Source organism: Marmota flaviventris, chromosome 8 (assembly GCF_047511675.1).
Source record: "Marmota flaviventris isolate mMarFla1 chromosome 8, mMarFla1.hap1, whole genome shotgun sequence".
In the NCBI taxonomy this organism is placed as follows: domain Eukaryota; kingdom Metazoa; phylum Chordata; class Mammalia; order Rodentia; family Sciuridae; genus Marmota; species Marmota flaviventris.
The window spans coordinates 1765317-1788703 of record NC_092505.1 but is presented as its reverse complement, the minus strand read 5'-3'; the positions used below and the strand labels follow the sequence as shown (position 1 = coordinate 1788703).

General features: G+C 60.8%; 1 protein-coding gene across 1 annotated transcript; it reads right to left on the bottom strand.

Moving 5' to 3' along the window:
- Positions 1–4268: 4268 nt before the first annotated feature.
- Positions 4269–18451, bottom strand: Dnmt3l (DNA methyltransferase 3 like; the record flags this gene model as incomplete). The annotated part of the gene is made up of 11 exons (XM_027929301.2): positions 4269–4743; positions 7288–7373; positions 11253–11392; positions 11913–11988; positions 13236–13324; positions 14262–14349; positions 16491–16662; positions 17258–17370; positions 17442–17521; positions 18023–18067; positions 18340–18451. Coding segments are annotated over 11 exons (1170 nt in total), but the record flags the coding sequence as incomplete, so codon positions are not given.
- Positions 18452–23387: the final 4936 nt, after the last annotated feature.

The following is a 23387-nucleotide window of genomic DNA, read 5'->3' as shown; positions in this document are numbered from 1 at the left end:
CCTGGGTGCAGCCCTGGTCCCCGCCCCCGGCCCGGCCCTCCCGGACCGTGACCGCCCCCGGGAGGAGGCGGGGCGCGGCGGAGAGGAAGGTCGCCCTCTGGCTCCAGAAAGTTCATCTCTACCCAGGCCCGCGTTCCAGTCGGCCCGGTGCTGGACAGGGCCAGGTCCTCCAGGTCATGGGGACACGGGCCAGGGCTGTAGGTGCCCGGGGAAGTCCCGGGAGGGTCGCCGGGGACAGAGCGGTTGGGCCATAGGACACTGAGCTTTCCCCAACGCTGCCCAGACTGGTCCCCATCCCCGGCCCAGTGTCCTAGCCCCACCTTCCCTGAGGGTGAGTTATGAGAAGTCCCAGATCTGAGCCAGGGGCCAAAAGTAGGCTTCTCCAGGTGGACAGTAGGTGAACCACACCCGATGACTGTTTAGGACTGGACCAAAGGCAGGGAGGGCAGGCCTGAACTGACACCCCCTGCACACCCAGTTTGTTCCCCTAACCTTTGTGGGGTCTGATGGGCCCCCTGGTACAGCATCTTTGCATATGAGAGGCTCTGAGAAGCCCACTGCTTGGACCTGGGTAGACTTTGCTCTCCTGTGTTGGCCAGTGTTGTCTGGCACCTGGTCTGTGGAAGACTGTGCTGAGCTCTGGGCTGTGGTGGAGGCCCACTTGCTCCCTGCCCCCCACAACACACAGTACTGGGCCCACCTCTCTGCTGACTCAGTGCTCCTTGCTCCTTCCCCAGGCCAGGTTCAGAGGTACTGCCAGACTGGTGAGGAGGTGGGTCAGGAGGGGACAGGGTTCCCTCCCTGTAGGTGGCAGGTCTGGAGGTCCTGATCTCCTGGGAGCAGCCAAGGGTTGTAGCCTCTCTATTCAGTTCTGCCTCACCCCAGGCCTGCTGCCCAGGCTGATGGTGGAGCAGGGGCAGCCTTTGTGAAGGCAGAAAGCTGGGAGCCTGTCCCTGTGCCACTGGGCAAGGGGAGCTCCCGGAGCCCAGTCCCCATGCAGATTTCATTCATTCAACGAAGACCCGATGAGCACCCAGCACTGGCTAGGTTCTCAGAGAGCACGCGGTGAAGAAGGCTCTAGTCTCTGCCAGCTGGACGCGGACGTCCCCATGCAGCTGTGGGACAACCAAGTGAAGACAGCCAAAAGGTGAGTGCCGGTGGTGACGGAAGTTCCCGAGGAAAAGAGCTGGGACAGTGAGCATGTGGTCCCCGAGTCCCCAGAGTCGGGAGTGGAGTGGGCATTCAGAGGCACTTCTTCAGGCACTTCTTCTTCCTTCCCTTTGGGCAGGAAGCGCAGGGACTAGAGGACCCCTCCCATGTTCAAGGGTCCAATGAAGGGGTCTGCTCTTGGGGTGGGGATGGGGGCCAGAGAAGTGTCCTGAAGGCAAGGTGAATGTTGTCCCTGGACAGCAGGGTGCCCGCACAAACCAGATCGCGTGCCTCGGGATGGGTCCAGCTCCAGGAGCCAGGAACTGTGTCCAGTGAGGGCTGGAACCCACGTGGCCAGGGCCTCTTCAGGGACACACGTTCACACACCCAGCATAGAGAGGGACATGATGTTGGTGGCCTCAGTCCCCTCCCCCGCCCCAGCTTGGCTCCAGCTGGCAGAAGACTGGGTTTGGGGAGAACCAGCCCAGCATCACTGGCCAGGTGAGCAGAGCGGTCAGTCGGGCTGGGCAGCTGGCACCACCCATGCCTTCTCCTGCCAGGTCAGACTGCTGCCACTCCCCTCCCCTTGGTTAGGTGAGTCCCTGAGGCCCACACAGGGCTGTCTCTGATTGGGCCAGCCTGGGCTGGGTGCCCACCTCTGGGCCTATCACTGAGGCCCAGGGGCCTGCACTGTACTGATTGGCTGATGCCTGGGTTGGGGCAACGCCCCTTCTAGCACTACCCAGATCCCCCTCCACCCTGCAGCTCTCCAAGCCAGGCCTGGGCGCTGTGCTGCCTCACGGCAATGGGGCAGTGGTAGAAGATGCTCGGGTGGCACAAGCATGGCTGGCAAGGGGGTAGGGGCTCGGGCTCACAGAGGTCTCAAAAACCACTTACTGCTGCTGGACCCAGTGAACAGCAGAGACTCTGGATGGAGGGGCCTATTGTTCCTTGGGCACAGTAGAGAAGTGACACAGAATGCAGCTGGACTAGAGGGGGCACCATTGGGCAGCACCCGGGCAGCTGTGGGGGAGGGGAACCCAGACCAGAGATGGTAAGCTCACGACGGGTTGAAATCCCAGCCTTGGAACTGTGCATCACCAGGCAAGTTAGTCAGCCCCTCTGTGCCTGTGCTTCCCATCTGTGAAGTGCAGCTAATCACACCCTCGTGGCTCAGTGACCAGGTAATGCATGCGAGTACAGTTGTGTGACTGTCCTAAATTAATGCACACCCTATAGGCAAAGGGTTCCAAATAGGACTCTGAGATGAAGGAGAAATAGGAAACCCTTTGGGAGGCTTCCTTCCTGTGGCTGTGGCTCCCTCGACCAGGACTGCAGGCGGGCAGGGAAGCTTGGTGCTGGGGTGGGACAGGCCCAGGCCATCAGGACTGGGAACCAGAGGAACTGCATCCCTGCAGCCTGGATTTGAGGTTCCCGGGCAAGATATGGAATCGTCTGGATGCCCCAACCTGCCCCCTGAACCCCACCTGCACCCAGGGAGTAGCAGGCTCTGGGCCCCAAGTCCCACTGATGGGAGGCCTGCAGCAACCTAATTTCAGGTCTTTCCCCCACACGGGAAGCACAGTCCCCTGAGAGTCACAGCACAGTGTGCCTCTGACATCCCAGATGACACTCGGAACCTGATTCCGGGCTGGGGAAGCCCATCTTTTCTCTTGGGGGTCTGCTCATTTCCTGCGTCTGCTGCAAGGAGTCACCGCAGACTTGGGGGCTTAAAAACAGCAGGGGCGTCGTTTTTCCACAGTCCTGGAGGCCAAAGTCTGAGGTCACTGCTTCACCTGGAGGCTGAAGGGAGACGCCTCCCTGCCTCACCCCCTGGGGTGCCCCTTAGCTGAGCTGCAGCTCTGGAGTCTCTCTGCCTCTCTGGTCAACGGCCGTCCCCTCTGCATGTGGTCAAGACTGCCTGTGCCCCACTCAGATTGCAAATGGGCCCACCTGGGTAACCCAGGAGGCACGTCGACTCAGGCAGTGGGGTCCTTCCCTGCCGTGCGAGGTGACACCCACAGCTCCGGGAGTCGGTCACGGGCATCTTTTGGGGGGTGATTTACAGCCGACTCCAGGGATCGCGAATGGGGCCTTGGGGGAGGGTTAAAGTACACAGGAGGATCTCCAGGTGGGGACGATTCTGTGTGCACGTTTGAGAGTGCGGAGAGGACGAGGAGCGTGTCTGGAGACCTGAAGCCTGGCTCTCCTCCTTGCTCTAAAGCAGGTGGAGAGCAGGCCCTGGTTTTCTCTCTGCCCGTGCCACCAGTTACCTGGGTGGACGCAGCCGGGCCGCTACCAGCCCTGCGCAGTGCTGTCATCCCCCACTGGGCAGCTGTGGTCACAGGCTCGTGTGCACAGCTCAGCCAGCTCTCGGGGTCATTGTGGGCTGCAGAGCCTAGGCTACCAGGAGGGGTCTGTCTGCCCCTGGCTGAGCCCAGCTCTGCTCTCCTGCGGTGTCTCCGGCCCTCTAGCCTGGTTCCATCGCCGCCCTCCCGAGTCAGCCCTGGACACGATACCAGTGTTGTCCATGTGCAGGGCTGTCCTCCTGGACGGAGAAAGTGCCCTGTTACACTGATCCAAGGGTGACCTCACTCTACTTCAAGTTGTTTGTAAGGATCTTCCACAGGTCCAGTTTGAACCCCCCTTTCTTCCTCAAAGCATTGTACAGACCACTGAAAGCGTCCCCAAGACCCAGTTGTGGTGCCCAGGACCATCTGACTCTGTTTAGTTGCTGTGTCTGGACTCAGGGGATGGGATGGTTCTAGCTACCTGGGAAACAGTCCTGTGAGATTCATCACTCGTGTGAGGCTGGGTCCAATCGATGCCCTCTGTTGGGTTAAACTCCTCTGGGATGGGCACTGCCCAGGGCCCTGGGGAATCCTGCTTCAGCAAGCAATGCCATCTGGGTTAGGAGCCCCAAGGTCACATACTTTGCAGGTAGATCTGGTGTGGGCCCGAGCACCCTTGGCTCCACTGGCTCTGGCTTTTCTACCAACTGGGAATGTTCTATACTGGGGCGCTCGGGGCAGCCTGATAGGTGAGTGATTCCAACCATCAAACCAACGAAAATCCCATCTACAGGTGTGCACAGGGTGGGCACCTGGTACCCAGGGGGCTTTGCTTACACACAGAACACCAAAATATGACCAGCAGTCCTCCAGTGACACATCTATTGAACTTCTCAGTGGGAACACTGTGCTCTCGGGTGCCCGGTCACATCAGGATCCCGTCCACCACACAGGGCACCTGGCTCCTCTCCCCAAACCCAGAAACGGAGCCCAGGAGAGCCTGCGACTCGAACCAAACAGGAGGTGGGTCTGGAGCATCGCGGGACATCCAGAGCCAAGCAAGTGAGAGTGATTGGGGGAGAACACAGGTAGAAGAGGGGGTTCTAGGAGAGCCCTTCGTCATTGTATAATGGCTCATTTATAAAGAGGAAGTGCGTTCTGAGAGAAATACTTGAAATATTCTCGTAGGGGAAGAAAGCAGTTCTTCACGAGCGCAGATGGGCCCCGGGCAGGCAGCGTCCCTCGCTGTCCATCTTGAGCCAGCAGCAGGAGCTCCTCTTCAGAGGCCAGGGCCGAGTGCCTGCTGCCAGGGAGAGGGGCACAGTTACAGACCAGCACCTGCTCCCTGGGCGGGGCTCTCAGCTCTCCCCAGGACTCATGCCCTGGACTCATGCCCTGGGGGCCCGCCAGCTTCTGTGAGGAGCTGGTCACAGGCCAGGCAGGGTCCCTTTGGTCCAGCTGGTGGATCTCCTCTCAGTGTGAAGAGGGAGGAGAGACTGGGAGCCACCAGAGCAGATGCTGGCCATCCTGGGAGGAAAGGGCAGGACCCAGGGGCAAAGGTTCATCAGAGCTGGGTGTCCCAAGTGTCCCAGGGATCCTGACAGCAAAGACCTGCCGACACTCAGGTCATCCTGTGATGCGTGGGGGCAACTGTGTGGCGCAGCCCGAGGGGCCAGTCCTGGGCCACGGGGGGGGGGGGGGGGGGGAACAGGGCCCACCCTGGAGATGGCAGCAGTTTTCAGTTTGCCTTGGGGTTAGTGAAGGCACAGAGGAGGGGCTGCACCTCAGTGTGCCCTCACTGTCCCTGCTCTTCTCCTTGGGGACTGTCTGGCTGTCCCAGGATGACAAGGCCATTGGGAGCAGAGGTTGCTTGGACAGCTGTTCTTGGTTCCTCAGGAGCCGACCACCCCAGGAACAGCGTCCAGCAGCTCCCAGCCCTCAATGGCCCCTGCGGGCTTGGATCCGACAGTGAAGGCCAGACCCAGAGGGGCCCGTGGTGCCTGGCTCAGGAAGGGGCCAGGCTGGGCCCAGGACGGAGGGAGCTGTGTGTCCACGGCAAAGCCTGGCAGGCGCCTCTGGACACCTTGGGAAGGGGGCCAAATGCCGCAGGTTGTGGGCCAGGGTCAGGAGCACCTGCTGCAGGTTACTTCTGTTTTGTTGCGGGCTGGTTTTCCGTTTGGGTCGTCCTGTCTGTCCGTTTGGTAGTGGGAGGGATTGAACCAGGCCTTATGCTGGGAAAGAGCTCCACCGCTGAGCCACATCCCCAGACCTTTCTACTTTCAATTCTGAGACAGTGTCTTGCTCAGTTGCCCAGGCTGACCTGGAACTCGCAATCCTCCTGTCTCAGCCTGACTTCCGAGTCACTGGGGCTACGGGCGTGTGCCACCATGCCTGGCCACATGTGACTTCTCAGGTGTCATTCCTACCCCACTGCTGCTCCCTGGGTGAGCGGCTGGCGAGGAGTGCAGCCTGGCTCCCCCTGCAGGCCATTCTGGGCCCCGAGCGACGCCCGTGCCCTGCTGCTGGACTTGGACCCACAAAGTCACACAACCACCAGGGAGGGACCTGCTTGGCCACCACCAGATAATGATGTGGTGTGGTGGACGGCATGTAGGCGGGGCTATAGTCAGCAGGCTCCCGAAGAAAAATTAGTTTGAAAAAAAGTGGCTCACCTCACCTTGGCACAAAGCCAGGGAGGGCCAGGAGGGCGTGGGGTGGGGAGGGGCCACAAGCACCTCCCTTGACAGGCCCGGGCCCTGGGGCTGTGCAGTGGCTGGGAGCCAGGAGAATGCTGAGGCTGGAGGGGAGTGGGGAGAAGTTCCCAGAAACTCACTCCTGGGCAGAGGAGACATGACTTAGCAGTCCTAGGAGGTGTGGTCCCATTGGCTGAGCACGTGTGAGCCTGCGTGAGTGTGCAGGTGTGCAGGCTGGTCACCAGGAGCATGTGTCTGTGAGCCTGTGTGAGTGTGCAGGTGTGCAGGCCGGTCCACCAGGAGCATGTGTCTGTGAGCCTGTGTGAGTGTGCAGGTGTGCAGGCTGGTCACCAGGAGCATGTGTCTGTGAGCCTGTGTGAGTGTGCAGGTGTGCAGGCTGGTCACCAGGAGCGTGTGTCTGTGAGCCTGTGTGAGTGTGCAGGTGTGCAGGCTGGTCACCAGGAGCATGTGTCTGTGAGCCTGTGTGAGTGTGCAGGTGTGCAGGCTGGTCACCAGGAGCATGTGTCTGTGAGCCTGTGTGAGTGTGCAGGTGTGCAGGCTGGTCACCAGGAGCATGTGTCTGTGAGCCTGTGTGAGTGTGCAGGTGTGCAGGCCGGTCCACCAGGAGCGTGTGTCTGTGAGCCTGTGTGAGTGTGCAGGTGTGCAGGCTGGTCCTTCAGGAGTGCGTCTGAGCCTGTGAGTGTGCAGGTGTGCAGATTAATCCAGGAACGCGTGCCTGTGAGCCTGTGTGAGTGTGCAGGTGTGTGTGTCTGAGCATGCACAGGTGTCCTGGGGGGTGGTGCAGGGTGCGGGGCTTCAGAATGAGGGCCACATGGAACACATTCTCAAGGATGAAGCAAGTGCTCTGCCCAGCATCAGGCTTTGCTCTGGGGCCCGGGCACCACCTTGAGGTCCTGAGGCAAGACCCTGGGAAGTGCTGGGGTAGAGAGAGACTTCACCTGCAGAGACCATCCAGCGGCTTGGGCGTGTGAGGTTTGCGGGTGGCCCCAGGCCTGGCTAGACTCAGCCCGACAGCCCCGGGGCTGCTCAGCTTGGCTCTGCTGGTAACCCCACTGACTCCAAGCCCGTGTCCCCCGTGAGCCCTGTGCCGGCTGTGTCCCTCCAGCCTGGAAGCCTCACGGCCCAGGAAGTACCTCTTCACAGCGGGGATGTTGGTCCACACGCGCACGGCATTCTGCAGGGCGCTCCCGCGGACGTCCTGGAGGATCACGGGCTCTGTCTAAGGGACGGAGGGGGCCACCAGTCAGCCTGACAGCCAGTAACCTCCTCCCCGTGGGTCCCAACGGTCTGCAGGTCTAGGCTAGCACGTCTGCCCAGTGCCTCCTCTACCTGACAGACCTTTGTCCTTACAAACTGCCCTCTGAGAAGAGATGCAGGGTCATCGTGTTCTTAACCGGCAGATGTTTGGTCCCACGGGCCAGTGGCCTGCAGACCCTCAGGGATCAGGAGGCCTTGCTGGCCAACAAGCGCTCCCCAAAGCGTGTCCACCCTCCTATTCTTGGCAGCAGTCACACAGGCTGTCTCTAAGGCTGGTCACGGTCTCTGCAGAAGCCCAGAGAGGGAGAGGCAGTGGGAGGCAGAGCCGGCATGTGCCACGGGGCGGGGGAGCCAAAGAAAGGAGAATCGGAGGCGGAAGGCCCTTCTGGGTGACCTGACTCCACCCCCTGATCCGACAGCTCCCCGGGGGAGCAAGCAGCCCACCAGGGTCACAAGGGTGCACGAGCTGGCCAGAGCCACACTTAGGTTTCTTGCCCTCAGCAGAATGAGGCCCCACAGCCGGGTGGAGATGGCAGACGACCCAGGACTTTCCTTCCGTGCTACTTTGGAGTTGGGACCAATTAACTCTGAACTACCAACCTGTGTGCCAAACAAGGGAAAGCGGTATTGTTGCGGCCCTCTGTCTGTCCTGACGGGTGCCTGGCTTAGCAACGTGGTGTTTCAGTTGGGCCCATAATTACTGACGGCAGAAATAGGGTTTTGTTTTGTTTTTTGGTAAAACAATGCAATGTACCAATCTGATCCCGACTGCTGATACGTGACATTATGTTGGTGTTTTTTTAAATGCTCAGATTTCCTAATAAAGAAGAAAGCAAGCAACAGGGTCGTGAGGCCACTTTGCTTAACTCTGTAGAAATCACCTAAAAGTTTAAATGGATCATATTCTAGGAAAACGTAACCTCCCGACACTGACCGCTGAGACAGGAGATCTCCACAGACGGTTCACACAGACCTTGAAGCAGCAGCTGTAGCTGTGTCACAGAACACCATCTGCCTCAGTTATTTTAGGGAGCAGGCCCAACATAGAGACCACAGCCCGCCAGGGGACAAGGGAACCGTTACAACCCCTTTCCCGCTGTGGGTGGAACCGTGACCGGCGTGCCCCCCCACAGTGCAGGCGCTCACCACTAGAAGTCTGCTCTACACTGTGTCCTCTCAGTCACTCTCGAGGACAAGACTCCCCAGGTAACCCACAGACACCCGAGACCACCGTTGATAAAAATGCCCCAACCAGCGAGAATCAGCAGAAACTCCCCTCGGCCTACAGCACGCTGCGCCTCGGCCTCAGAGCCAGGGTCCCTGCCCTGTGGAGGGCAGGGGGACACAGGGTATCCCCATCACGGCCATGGTCCCCGAGACTGGCAGCTCCATGAGAGAAGAGAAAGAGATCGCAGGTATAAAACCAGGAGGAAAACTGTCACCGTCACTGGTCTGAACACACACACAGCAAGCCTCATTGAATCGAATGAAAACCCTCAGCCCACATGGCCATCCAGCCACCGGGCAGCGGGGGCCATCAGCACAGAGGCCAGTTCCATGTGTATAGACCAAGCCAGTTGGAGGGCCAAGAGGGAGGTGGCCACCAGGAGAGCAGGCAGGATACCCCAGGGTACGCTAAGGACTGAGGGAGCGCTCCCACACCGTCCCACTGCTGAGGGACCGCTCCACGAGGGTGGTCGGTGACACCTGTGACAGCCACATTCACCCTCTGACCAGAGAGCCCCTCTGGAGTTGGCCACGGACGGCACCTCTGTCAGAGCCAGAGGCAGGAAGTGCCTGGTCACCCACCCACAGGGAGCGGCCACATGTGCCCACCACCCCAGGGGACCCACGCAGCACAGGGACAAGACGGAGGAGTGCTGCTGCCAGGGAAGGCCACTGGAGCTGGGAGGCCAGGTGCCAGCAGCCGGGCACTGCAGGGGCTTCTCCTATCGTGTTGGACCTTGGACGAGGGCAGGCGCCCTGTGGGAGGAGCAGCAGGCTGGCCAGGCTGACCCGTGAGGAGGGGTCCATGGGCGGGTCTGGGTGTTAAAAATCCCCACTAAAGCAACACCTTCAACTTGAGTCTGTGCTTCTGCACATCCTCCCCCTGCCCCAGCCGAAGCCCCTGGACAGCAGCAATCCACTGGGCGCCCCTCCCTGCCTGCCTGGCTCACCCTCAAGCCACCCGCGAAACCCCCGGCAGTGGGGGCTGCCCTCGCTGCGCCCATGGCTGGCCACACTGTCCCCGCCCCGTCGCATCCCTTCTGGGACCGGGGGCATGATGAACTCCTTCCTGGGTAAGGTCAGGTGGCCGCGACTCCACTGCACTTCCCCTGCCAGAGCCATTCCCAGAGCTCCGCCACGACTGGCCGCGTGGGCTCGGCCACAGCCCGCGGGGCTGCTCTGGTGGTGCCAATTCAGACGCGTGGACAGAGGAGCAAGGCCGTGGTGCCCCTGCCTGTGTGGGTGTGTGGGGTGAGCACGAGTGTGAGGTACAGGGGGAGCGTGCGTGTGGCATGTAGTATGTGGCATGTGTGAGTCCCGGTGTGTGTGTATGTGTGAAATTGTATGTGTGAGTCCTGGTGTGTGTGTGTGTTTGTGTGCAGTGTGTGTGTGAGTCCTGCTGTGTGTGCAGTGTGTGTGTGATTCCTGGTGTGTGTGTGTGGTGTGTGTGTCTGTGTGCATGCAGTGTGTATGCAGTGTGTGTGTCCTGGTGTGTGTGCATGCAGTGTGTGTGTGTGTGCAGTGTGTGTGTGTGAGAGTCCTGGTGTGTGTGTGCAATTGTGTGTGTGAGTCCTGGTGTGTGTGTGTGCAATTGCGTGTGTGTGAGTCCTGCTGTGTGTGTGCAGTGTGTGTGTGAGTCCTGGTGTGTGTGTGTGCAGTGTGTGTGTGTGTGTGTGAATCCTGGTGTGTGTGTGCATGCAGTGTGTGTGTGCAGTGTGTGTGAGTCCTGCTGTGTGTGTGTGTGCAATGTGTGTGTGAGTCCTGCTGTGTGTGTGTGAATCCTGGTGTGTATGAGAGCAGTGTGTGTGTGAAACCTGGTGTGTGTGTAATGTGTGTGTGAGTCCTGCTGTGTGTGTGCAGTGTCTGTGTGTGTGAGTCCTGGTGTGTGTGCAGTGTGTGTGTGCAGTGTCTGTGTGAGTCCTGGTGTGTGTGCAGTGTCTGTGTGTGTGAGTCCTGGTGTGTGTGCAGTGTGTGTGTGCAGTGTCTGTGTGTGTGAGTCCTGCTGTGTGTGAGTCCTGCTGTGTGTGTTGTTTTAGTGTGTGTGTATGTGTCCTGGTGTGTGTGTCTGCAGTGTGTGCGTGCAGTGTGTGTGTGTGTGAGTTCTTGTGTGTGTGTGCAGTGTGTGTGTGTGTTAGTCCTGGTGTGTGTGTGTGTGAGTCCTGGTGTGCGTGTGCAGTGTGTGTGTGTGTGCAGTGTGTGTGTGAGTCCTGCTGTGTGTGTGTGCAGTGTGTGTGTGTGAGTCCTGCTGTGTGTGTGTGTGAATCCTGGTGTGTATGAGAGCAGTGTGTGTGTGTGAGTCCTGCTGTGTGTGTGCAGTGTGTGTGAGTCCTGGTGTGTGTGTGTGTGTGTAATGTGTGTGTGTGAGTCCTGCTGTGTGTGTTGTTTTAGTGTGTGTGTGTGAGAGTCCTGGTGTGTGTGTGTGTAGGTACGAGTGTGTCCCATGTGCTCGCTGGGAGGCAGGGCAGGAGGTGGCACCCCCGGGGGCACGTGCGGAGAGCGCGGTGGTGGCGTGGGGTGGGTGTCCAGCTCCTGTCTGTGCCTCTGTGCGTGGCCCTCGGGGGAGGCCAGGCCGGGAGCTGGGTGGACGTGAGCCCCTGGAAGGCCGGGCACGTACCTCCAGGAAGCGAGCGGCTATGGCCTGCTCATCCCCAGTCAGCAGCAGGTTGTCCACAAACATCCAGAAGAAGGCCTGCGGGCTGCCCGCCCGGGGCCGCGCGTACTGCAGGAGGCGGTGGAACTGGAACAGGTACCACCCTGCGGGGGGCGGTTTGGCTGTGAGTGGACAAGGGCTGAGGGCCTGGGTGTCCCCACCCCTTACACTTCTGTCCCCCTCCCAGGAGCAGCACCTGGCCAGGGCGGCAGAGGCTCACAGGTCCCGACCTTATCCAGAGAGGCCAAGGTTCAGCAAGGACAGGGACAGGGGCCCACACTGACCACTGACCCTGCCTTCCGCCTCGGACTCCAGAGCCTGCATGACCTGAGGCCACCCGGTGGGCTGGAGGGCCTAGAGTGGGGCACGAGGCGGCCTTCGGGGCGACGGTACCCGCTCTCTTGTCATGGCAGTGTTCACAGGTGACCCACTGTGCATGCTATGGGACGTGCTATGGGACCTGCCCTGCATCAGTGACCGCCCTCCACTGTTTAAACACACAGTTCACAGTTGCCGCCCTCCCTGAGGCGCTGCAGTGGGTGGGAGAGAGGAGAGGTGACAGGGCTGGGGACAGACGCCCTGGTGAGTGGAGCAGACCCAGCCCTTTTCTTGAGGGCATCTTACCAGGAGAATGGTCACAGGCGTGGCCCAGGGCGGGCGTCGAGCCGTACACGAGGTCGAAGGGGCCCCATTCCTCCACCTACAGGACACGGGCAGGACACGGGCTCGCTGGAGAATGTCCTTATTTATGGGACGGTTGTCACTGCGAGCCCAGCGCTCAGCCCTGGTGATGAGTCAGCCCTGGGGCCGAGATGCCTGTCCAATAGGATGTGGTGAACCCTCCCAGGATCCCTGGGGCAGAGGAGCCCCCAGAACTGAGTCATCAGTAGCCACCATGCCCTCTGGGGCACGCCCAGCACATAGGCCATCTGAGAATGGCCACTGCTCCTGGGTGGAACCTTGGGCCCCTGGGACCATGGACTCCCCGCCACAGGTGGGTGTGCTGCCTGGGAAGCGGCCAGTCCACACAACCCCAGCACCCCGACAGTCAAGCCAGCCACATTCCTGCCCCCTCGGGGACAAAGGAGCTCTTCAACACCCACAGCCCAAGGCGTCTCGGCACCCAGAGGGCCACCCACGGTCAGCGGCAACCCCCGGGGCATTCTCCTAGAAGTTCAAGAGACACCGGATATTGGACCCCACTTTCTGATAGCCCAATCCAGAGTGGACCCTGAGCTGGGGTTCAGCTCGGCAGTGAAGCGTTTGGGGCAATAGGTGGGGTTCAATCCTGGCACCCCCTAGCAAACAGGAAGACGCTCCGGCAGCTCTGGGCAGCGGGGAGACCTGAGCCCGCCCTCCTGCTCCTCCTGCCTCTGTCCTGGGCCCCGCCTGGTGGCTGGGGTGCGAACAGGAGGGCAGGGAGGCGGGACACTTAGTGGGTCTGCGACGGCACTAAGCTCTGTGGCAGGAGGCTGTGCCCTCCTTTAACGACCGCCCAGCAGGACGGGGTGGAAGGGGACCCAGCTCTGGGGAGCAGCCGCCAGCGCAGAGTGGGCTCACCCCGGAGAGAAGCCCCTGCCTGGACGCCCAGGTCCCACCGCCCACGGGGGCGGCTGTCGGGTCCCAGACCCTGCCTCTTTATTTTAGAGGGTGGAGTGGGGGTCAGGCCCTTGGCTGGGCAGCACCCCATCATGGGGCAGAAATGGGCCACTGGATCTCAGCATGTCTGGCCGGCTGCCCAGCTCTGTGCTGAGGGCAGTGCAGGCCCACGGAGCCAGGGAGCACGTTCACTGGGCCCGGAGCCCTCGCTGGCCTGGAGGCCCCAGAGTGGCATCCAGGAGGCTCCCCGGACCCTGGCCTTCCCCACCCCCTACCTGGCCCTGCTGTCCCTGGCCTCAGTCCCCTGTCCTCCCTGAGCCGGGGTCTGGGAGCGCAGGGCCTACTCACATCTCTGCGCACAATGTCGGTGACGTCCTCCAGGTGCCTCAGTCTTCCCGCCTCGGAGCCGGGTTCCAGAAACCCCAGACTGGTTAGCTCTGGAGTGGGACAGACAGGGGCACAGAGGAGCTGCAGGGAGCCGAGTGGGCCAAGGTCCCACCCAGGATGTTCCTCTCAGCCCAGCCACGTTGGCTCCATCGGCGGGCACCAGGAGAGGAGGGATCTCTCCCGTCTGGTGACCGCAGAAAACAAGCAGACCTCAGAGTACTGAGTTCAAGGCCAAGCAGTCCGCCACAGAACCAGGCACTTCTGCCACGCTGTCACTTCCTGGGCAGCGGTGTCCACACGGCACCACTAGGCCAGCCAGTCACCCTGGGAGCAGGCCCAGCTCCCGCGGCCCCACCAGCCGCGAGAGCCTGGGCCAGCTAAGCCATGCTGGTCTGTCTCAGGTGCCGGTCCCCAAGGTCAGTGACAGGATCACAGCCAGGGCACAGGCCCCCGCGGCATCTGTGCCGCTCTTATCCTAGGGCACCCACCCACCACGACCCGTCTCTGGGGCTCTCCCGCACCTGCCAGGTGGGACTTCCAAGGGCACCCGCTGGGGGGTTGGCAGAGCTGCAGCCAGAGGGGCACGCCCTGACGAGGGCGGGCGGGAGGGCTAGGAGGAGAGCCAGGGAGGGTCCCACGAGGCTGGCCGGCGGGGCCTCTGCGTGGCAGGCTGGCCGTCTGCGGCTGGGCACACTGTTCATCACAGCACTGGGCATCCGTCATGCTCTGCCAGCCGCCTCTGTCCCCGCACCCTCCCTCCCCACGGCCTCCACCTCCTCCTGGGTGGGCGCCCTACCTGGCCCTGCTGTCCCTGGCCTCCTGACCACTGTCTGGCCTCCCACCTGGCTTCTTGACTGCTGTCCTCACGGGAGGCCTCCCCTTCCTTTGCTCCGCGTCCCGGAATGTGGCAGGCTGGGCGCTCGGCTGGTCATGCCACCTCCCCCACCTCCCCCACCTCCCCCCACTTCTGCAGGTCGGGGCACTCACCTTTCCCGATGTCCCCAAAGAGGGACAGCACCCGCACTGGCTCCCTTTTCCAGGCTGGCACGGTTTTATAGATCTCCTGGGGACTCGCCTGGTAGAAAGGCCGTCATTCAGCCCCTGGTCCCAGAGCCTCGAGCCACAGGCTCCCGGGTGGAGGAGCCCCCTGAGACACACCTGCCAGGCAGAGGCTGGCCCCAGGAAGGCCTCCACTGCTGCAGGCCTGGTCCTGCCCCCTCGGTGGGGGAGGCAGGCCTGCAGGGCTGTCCCTACCTCAGAGGAGGGAGCTGGGATCCCAGCAGAGACTGCTCTGACTCTTAGGTTCCAAGACCCGGGAGAGTGCACAGCAGTGGGGACCCCGGGCCAGAAAGCCCTCGGAGGGCTGGGAAGTCTGACAGCTGCCCGAGGTGAGGGGTTCCCCAGGCCCAGACCTGCTGCCTGTGATCTGTGGAGCTGAGAACTGGCACCCTGAGTCCAGACGCAGAAGAGCCATGCTGGGGACCCAGGACACAGACGTCTCTAAACTCTGTGTGTGGTATGTGGGGCACAAGACTTGCCCTCCCCTTCCAGGATGCCGGCCAGAGACGGGCAGGGCCAGTGGGGACACCCGGCCAAGGTCAAATGCAGGACTATCAGGGACAGGATGGAGCAGGGACCAGGGGCTCGTGTTGGGACATCCAGGAATGTGGACGTCCAATCAGGCGGGAAGTAGGCAGTGGGGGTCTGGGCTGCCCTTGGAGGAGGAGGGGAAGGCCTGGGGACCTGCCCCCTCTGCCCAGGGTTGACCCCAGGAGCCACCTCCGCCTTTCCCTGGCTCCATGCCCTAGGTGGCATTTCATCACATTTCTGAAGGTCACTTCATTTGTGTGTGTGTGTGTGTGTGTGTGTGAAATCCCTCCTGCAGCCTTTGAGCCCAGGGGTCTCCATCATAGGGACAGGAAAGCTTTCTGCTCTCAAGGTACCAAAGGGGGGCTCCATAAGGCACACGCTGGCCTTGCTTTCTGAAAAGCACCTAAGACACCTGCTCACCACTACGAGCAAGGCACACCTGCAGCCACATGGCGTCTGTGAGACTGGAACACGTGTGCCACCGGTGTGCACGCATGTGGGCACGGCATAGGGCAGCTGGCACCTGCAGAGCCTGGTCTCAGCTGGACAGCTTCAAGACCCTCGCAGAAAAGAGCCCCAAGGACAGAGTGGCCCCTGAGAGGAGGACCCCCAGGGGAGGCAAGGCCACCCCGAATCAGTGCCCATCCCTCCTGGCCTGTGGCACCCCAGCCCACCAGCAAGCCCGAGGCTGGGCAGGGAGATGGCGGCGCCAGCCTGGGGCTGCTCCCAGGAGCCCCTGCTCCCTGTCTCTTCCATAGGATGCGCCTGGCGGGCAAGCAAAGGCGCCTCAACCCCGAGGAGCAGGAATGAGGACCCGAGGTCGGTCGAGCAGCTGGGCGGCACCCCACTCTCTGCTGGCTCCCCGCGAGACTTTCACCCCTTCCAGGGAAGCTCCTGGGGGCCAGCAACAAACCAGGACAGACTGCAGGAACACAGCTCAGCAGGGAGTCCTGCTCAAGGTCCCAGCGGGGCTGGCTCCCCCTGGAGGCTGGAGGGAGGGGGCACCGTAGCCCCCCAGCCCCCACCTCTGCTCAGGAGGCTGCAGTGGCCCTGGGCACACCTGGGCCCACGGACACGGGCACCCGCCTCTGCCTCTGTCCTCACGGGGCCTCTTCCTGTCTCTTCACCTCTGGAATCTCCCTCCCCTTTAAGACATCCACAAGGGTCTCATCCTCAGATCCTTCCCCGGATGTCATGTGCAGAGACCCTATTTCTGAATAAGGCTGGGTTCAAGGCACCCAGTTTAGGACTTTGAGGACATAAGGCTGCACCTTCCATGAGCCCACGGTCCTGCCTGCTTGGTATCTCTGGCCTCAACTGTGGGAAGTGCTGCGTCTGGCTCGCTGTCCTGGTTGGACCAGAGCCCACGTTGGCCCAGAGCTGGCAGCCACTGTAGGGCTCAGAGACTGCAGAGGGCTGCCAGTGGGCTCCCTGGGTCCCTCCTTCGTGACTGTTGATGAGCAAGGCTCATCCTTGCTTGTAAGAAACAAAATCACCATGCTTCGCTGATTCTGAAGAAAAGGCCCGTCTGGTGGCACCAAGCCTGAGCCCTGTCCCTGTGCCTGTCCCTGTCCGAACTGATGGGCACGGTGGAGCCAGTGGAAGCCACAGCGGCCTGCTCCTTACCGCCTCGCGATCCTGGAAGGCCTTCAGCCGCTCACGCCACTTCCTCCTGCGCTGCAGCAGCCCACTCCGTGAGAAGGGCAGGCACAGGGAGCACACCCACCTGCTCCTGGCGAGGATTCTGCCCGCGGTCCCCGGGCCCACCAGGGTGTCGACACACTCCAGACAGTAGCACCTACAGAAAGCAGAGAACCACGGTGACCCGGTAACACTGCCCCCGGGGACCTTGGAGGGATCTCCCTCCACTCATCTGAGAAAACAAACGGCCCTGCCCTTCTGTGCTGCGTGGGGGGGGGGGGTGAGGCCACAGGCTAGAAGGGACCCTGGTCCTCTCGGGGACTCGGGGACTTGGAGTGATAAAGGACGGCAAGGTCCAGAGACAATGACAGTTATCTGAGGATCCCCTAAAGCCACCTGGCCTCCCCAAACTCTGCAGGAGCAGAACTCAGGGCCAGGCTGTGAAGAGCACCTCGCGGACCCGAGGTGGGGAGCAGTGGATGCAGCCCAGGTCGGCAAGGGCAGGGGCGAGCATGCCCCTGTGCAGCCCTTGTCCTGACCCTCTAGATGGTCAGTGGAGGAACAGCAGTGTCTTGGCTGGGACAGAGGCCTCCAGACACCAGTCCATGTGCCACGGCTGCTCGCCATGGAGGTGTCTGAGAGGGACATGGAAGGGGGGAAGCCCTGTTTGGGGAGGCCCCATCCCCCCACGGGAATAGTGGAGAAGAACAGGTGCTCGAGGCTCCGCCCGGCCACCCCGGGGCCAGCCTCACCGTGTGCAGTCCGGGTTCTCGCAGATGAGCAGCGTCTCCCCCGAGCCGCAGATGGAGCAGGAGGACTGGTAGCCGTCCTCGTCGTACTGGAACAGGGCCTCCAGGAACCTGTCCTGTCAGGCAGAGGTGGCTGTTGGCATCCCCCTCCTCCCAGAGGTGGGGCCCCTGCTGGACCCCCGCTTACCTTGCACGGGGCACAGATTCCCCCCTCAAACAGGGGGTGCTGCGTGTGCACCTGGAAGCTTCCACAGCAGAGGCAGATGTCTAAAGAGAAACAGAGCGAGGACTCGGAGAGGGTCAGAGAAAGACCGGTGGCACCCGGACAGGGGGAGGGACGGCAGGCCCAGGGGAGGGCGACCGTGTTCATGGATGGGACGCCTTAATGTTACAAAGAGGCCAGGTGGGGGCCCGTCTCAAAACCCCAGCTGGCTGTGCTGCTGATCCTGAAAGGTGTACGGAAATGCAGGAAATCTGCAATAGGCCAATCCACAGGGCAAGAGGTGCCGGGGACAGGGAGCGGGGACAGGTTTTCTTTTGGGGATGATGAAGATGCTCTAAGATTAGGCAGTGGGGAGGCTGCAGGACCCTCCTCTGTCAGCACCCTCGGAACCACTCCACTTTGTGGCTTCATGAGGCGCAGGAGTTGGGCAGGTGGGGGAAGCACGCAGCACCCACAGAGCACCCAGCCTTCTTCCGGAGGCCCCAGAGGCCGAAGCCGCCTTTCCCCATCCTCCCTGTGGCCGCGGCAGGCGGTGGGGAGCTCACCTTCTATGTGTCGCTGGTTCACGGTGACTTCATAGGCAATGAGATCTACAAAGAAGGCAAGGGTGGCCCCTCCTCCTCCTCTCTCCTATGGAGGTACCGCCACAAAGGAATGCCACTAACGTGTCTCCTGAAGTCACAGGGGCCGGGGACCTCACCCGCCCTCCCCTGCCTTACTGTGGCCACCTCACCCCCCTCCCCTGCCTTACTGTGGCCGGGCCCCCCCAGCTGGGTGGAGGAAGCACAAGTGGATATTCCAGATGGTCCAGGCCTGGGGGCAGCACCCTACGGGAGGGTCCAGTAGGTGGACGAGCCCTCACCTCTGCCCAGCTGGACTGAAGAGGGGGATGACCGCCCGCTGGAGCCCACCAGGATCACATCCATACTGTGCTCAGCCTCCAGGTCCAGGACTGGGACCACCAGGGACACAGGACGCCAGGCAGAAGGAGAAAGCCATCAGCTATGAGCCTCTGATGGGAGCCCCAGGGGCCCGGCCCAGCGGTGGGGAGACAGAGCAGCAGCCATGCCAGCCACCCCCCACTCCGTGACCCCGACCCAGCCAGCCAGCCAGCTGGGTGGCCCCTGGGTGCCCCTCACTGGCCCAGCGGGCCAATTCCTCACAAGGGACCCAGGGACCAACATCCCCTGCAGCCCCGGGCTGCCTCTGACCCCTCAGGGACCCCATGCTCCTGCCTCCCAGTGCCCCATGCCCCAGCCAGGGGCCCCTGGGACAGTCCTCCCAGCCTGCACCCAGGCCTGATGGCCGCCAGTCTCACAGGGCTGCGGCCACTGCGCCCCATCCAGGAGTCTGTCTGGGTCCGGGTCAGAGCCCAGGCTGTCTGGAGTCAGGGTCCCAGAGGAGGAGAAGGCCATGAGGTCAGGCCACAGCGCCTCCCAGTAAGTGGGGGACTGTCCAGGACCCAGGTCCAGGGGCGGTGGGCAGCTGAGAATAGGTGTGAGGGGCAGGCTTGGGCCTGATGCCGTGGGGTATGGGGAGGGGTGAGGGGCTTCTGCAGGGCACAGAGGACCCCGTGGGGAATTAGGGGGCAGGAGAGATTCCTGGGGGGAGGGGTCTCCAGAGTGGGTGGGATTAAGAGCTCAAGAAGAGCGGCTGGAGAATGGGGGTCCCGCAGGATGGGGGTGATGGTGGGGGCGGGGCGCGGGGGCGGGGCGCCGGGGGCGGGGCGCCGGCAGCTCAGTGCGTGGGAGGGCTCCAGGGCAGGGTGGGCTGGGGTGGGGGCAGCAGGGGGGTGGAGCTCCAGGAGCAGGGCTCAGAGCTGGGTGGAGGTGGGGGGCTGGGGAGGGGGTTCGCAGTGGGGGCTGTGGAGTGGGGGTTGGGGAGCTGGAGTGGTGCTGGGGGTGGGTTAAGGTTGGACTGGGGACAGGACGGAGGAGCAAGAGGCGGGGGGCTGGGCGAGTGGAGGGAGGCCTTGGGAGGGGCCTCGATGGGTCCGGGTGGGGGTCAGCCGGGCCAGAGCACCACTTGGTGGTAGCCGCAGGTAACTGAAGTGGCCCTGCAGTGGGGGAAGGTCCCGGCAGCCTAGCGCCCACCTGAGGAGGGCTGAGCCGTGACTCCCGCCCGGTGCCCATGGGCGTCACTGTACAGCCAGGCCCTGGCGGCTCCTGGCGGGAAGGCATGTGTGGGAGGTGAGAGGGGTCCCTCCCTGGTGGGCCTCCCCTCAGCCCTGTCCCCCACCAGTCCTGAGAAAAGCTCAAAAATCCCAGTGAGGGTCCTTTGAAGCCAAGGTCCCTGACACAGCGCGTCTGAGCAGCAGCCCCAGCCAGGAGCAGCCACACGGAGACCTGGCAGGTCGTGTGCATCCGGGAGGGGACGTTAGGGGGAACCCAGGAAGTCCACGTGAAATCGTGACCATGACAAAGTGAGTGAAGAGATACTGCTTCCAGAGGGCGTCTCTGACAGTGCCACCCTCAACGGACGTCCCCATCTCCTGGCTGGAATGGGACTGCTGCCCACGGCTGGCCACCTGCAGCTGCCCACGGCTGGGGTGCCATCAGACCAACTGGAGGTGCCTTGCTGAAGCCCCTAGAATCCTGCCACCACCCATCATGACGTAACCCAACCAGAGCCTACGGGGGGACCTTCGTGGTACATTTCACAAGCACCGTGTGGGGCTGTTCTATGAAAGGCCAGTTTTATTATTTGAGTTACACCATTCCATAGTCCAATAATCAAAAGTGGGAAAGTAAAGCCCTAGAGATGGTGTTGGATTCCAGCCCGCGAGCCTCTGCGCTGTGGAATAAAGTTAAGTCTCCAACTAGGTGTGGTGGTGCTCACCTGTGATCCCAGCTACTGGGAGGCCAAGGGAAGAGGATGCAAGTTCGAGGCAAGCCTGGGCCCCGTAGAAAGACCTGTCTCCGGCCAGGCCCAGGGGCGCAGGCCTGTAATCCCAGCAGCTCTGGAGCCTGAGGCAGGGGGATGGAGAGTTCAAAGCCAACCTCAGCAAAAGCAAGGCCCTAAGCAACTCAGTGAGACCCTGTCTCTAAATAAAATACAGAATAGGGCTGGGGATGTGGCTCCATGGTTGAGTGCCCCTGAGTTCAATCCCCAGTACCCCCCCCCCCCAAAAAAAATAAAAAATTAAAAGGACTGGGGATCAGTAGAATAAACCGGACAAAACTTTCCTATGTTCATATATGAATACACATCGTATACAGCGAGAATGGGAAGTCATACTCCAGTACGTATGATAAGTCAAAATATGGGCGGGGCTGGGGCTCAGCGGTAGAGGGCTTGCCTAGCACGTGCGAGGCCTTGGGTTCGATCCTCAGCACCACATGAAAGTAAAATATTGTGTCCATCTGCAACTAGAAAATAAAATATTTATAAAAAACAAGTCAAAATACACTCTACAGTCATGCATATCTAGAAAGAACAAGTAAAAATAATTTTAAAAAAAAAGGACTGAGGGTGCAGCTCAGTGGTACAGCACCCCTGGTTCAATACCCAGCAAAAAACCAAACACACACATAAACTAAGTCTCTTTCTCTATTTCTTTTTCTTTTTAAGCCCTTGAGTATTTATCTTTTTTATTGATTTGAAAGTGCTCTTTATATAGTAAAGACACTAAGACATATAGTTCTGACATCCATGTCACCAAAATACTTCCTTCAGCTTGTCGACCCTTTAATGTCTTGTGGTGTTTAAGTGGACGTATGCCTTGTGTGGTTAAAGACGGTCTGTTGCTGTTTGCTCCCATGGTTTCCACCCTTCCTGTCTCTCCACCCCGAGGTAGTGGGTGCACTCAGCTTTATTTCCTTTTAGCATCTGAGCCCGATTTTCTCTTCCCGTCCTCGAGACCCTTTGTGTGTGTGTGCGGGGCTGTTTGCTGGTGCTGGCAGGATGGTGCCCCGTCTTCTGGGGAGGCTGCTGTGGAAGGCTTCAGCGCCTTCTCAGCCTCCAAAGGCAGCGCCTCCCGCCAGGCCCTGGCGAGCTTGGGTCAGAGACCCGTCTCAGCGCCCTTCCCGCTGCGCTTGCCCGCTCTCTGCTGCATGGGGCTATCTGGTGCAGTTTTCCCCAAGAATGTGAGAATCACATGCTAAAGAAGAAAGTGTCCTTGTTGATTTTATTGGAATTGCATTTGCTGTCTAATTCGTTAAGAAATAACCTGTGTTTTGAGAAGCTAAGTCCGGGACTGTGGTACTTCCTTCTTCTTTTATAAAAACGTGAGTGCTTGTCCTGGTGAGATGGCATGCACCTGTGGTTCCAGCTCCTCTGGGGGCTGAGGGCAGGAGGGCTTGAGTCCAGGAGTGTAAGACCAGTCTGAGCAACATAGTGCCTTAGACACATCCCAGGGATTCAGGAGGCTGAGATAGGAGGATGCCAAGTTTGAGGCCAGCCTCACCAACTTAGTGAGACTCTGATTCAAGATAAAATAAAAGCCAAGCACAGTGGCACACACCTGTAATCCCAGTGGCTTGGGAGGCTGAGGCAGGAGGATCACAAGTTCAAAGCCAGTCTCAACAGTGGCGAGGCACTAAGCAACTCAGTGAGACCCTGTCTCTAAATAAAATTCCAAATAGGGCTGGGGTGTGGCTCAGTGGTCAAGTGCCCCTGAGTTCAATCCCCAGTACCAGAAAGAGAGAGGGGGGAGGGAGAGAGAGGGAGAGGGAGGGAGGGAGAGAGAGAAGGGTTGGGTTGTAGTTAGGTGCCAAAGTCTGCCTGGGTTCAATCCCAGTACTTCAGGAAAAAGAAAAAGAGCCCTGCAGATTTCTTTTTATCTTTATTCCTAGTTATTCTGTTTTGATTGGCATTGTAATATTTTCCTATTATTTTTTCCTTTTTTTAGTATTTATTTTTCATTTTAGGTGGACACAATATCTTTATTTTTTGTTTATGCGGTGCTGAGTTTCGAACCCAGTGCCTCATGCATGGTAGGCGAGCGCTCTACCACTGAGCCACAACCCCAACCCTTGTTTCCTATTTTTAACCTGAAGTTAGTATACATGTTGTTGACGTTCACACCCTACTTTGTGTACAGATTAAGGTGCCCGTCACTCAAGAAGAGGCCAGCCTGGCCTCCTCCCTGCCTCCTCCCTGGCCTCCACCCTGGCCTCCACCCTGGCCTCCTCCCTGCCTGCTCCCTGCCTGCTTCCAGGGGTGTTTTGGTGCTTTCCACCCCAACCCTCAGGACCTCAGGGCCTTCCCTTCCAGCCCTGAAGCAGCCGCTCTTCTTTGTTCTCATGTCTTCATGGGACAAGAGCAGGTGGGACCTCCGGTCCCTTCATGCTGTCACCCCTCCCCCAGGTGAGGAAATGGAGGCTCTCATTGCAGCCCACCTGCTCTGGGGCCTCTCAGAAGACCTGAGGCCCCGTCCCATGGAGGCGCCGGGTGTGTGCCCGCTGTGGTCTGGGTCACCCAGGCCTCCTCCACACGGCCTTGGAGGCTTCCAGTCCTGCCGTTAGGGCTGGCGGAAACCCCCACAGGGGAGTGGAAAGTCCAGAATTCTACACGGGCCGCTGTGCTGACCCCCAACCGGAGGCCAGGTGGCACCTGCCCACTAAAATAGGCTCCAGGCCCGGGCCCGCCGCACCTGCAGGAGGCCAGGGCTTCCCAGAGAGCCAAGGAGACGGGGACCTTGCGGCAGTTTCCATTTCTCCTGTCTGCTCCTCTGGCTGGGGCGTCCTCACCTGGGAGGGAAAGTCCACCAGGCTGAGGGGGTGGCCTTAGGGGTGCTGGTGCTCGGAGGGGGCTGGGCTGAGCACACGGCGTCCCTTGGGTGCCTTCCTGTGTGAGCTCTGGAGCCCGCGGGCCCAGGGATCCCATCGGTGAGCTTCGCTGTGGCCAGACCTGGGCACACGCTCCAGGAAGTGAGCAGAAAGTCCCAGAATGGGCAGGAGTCACAGGCCA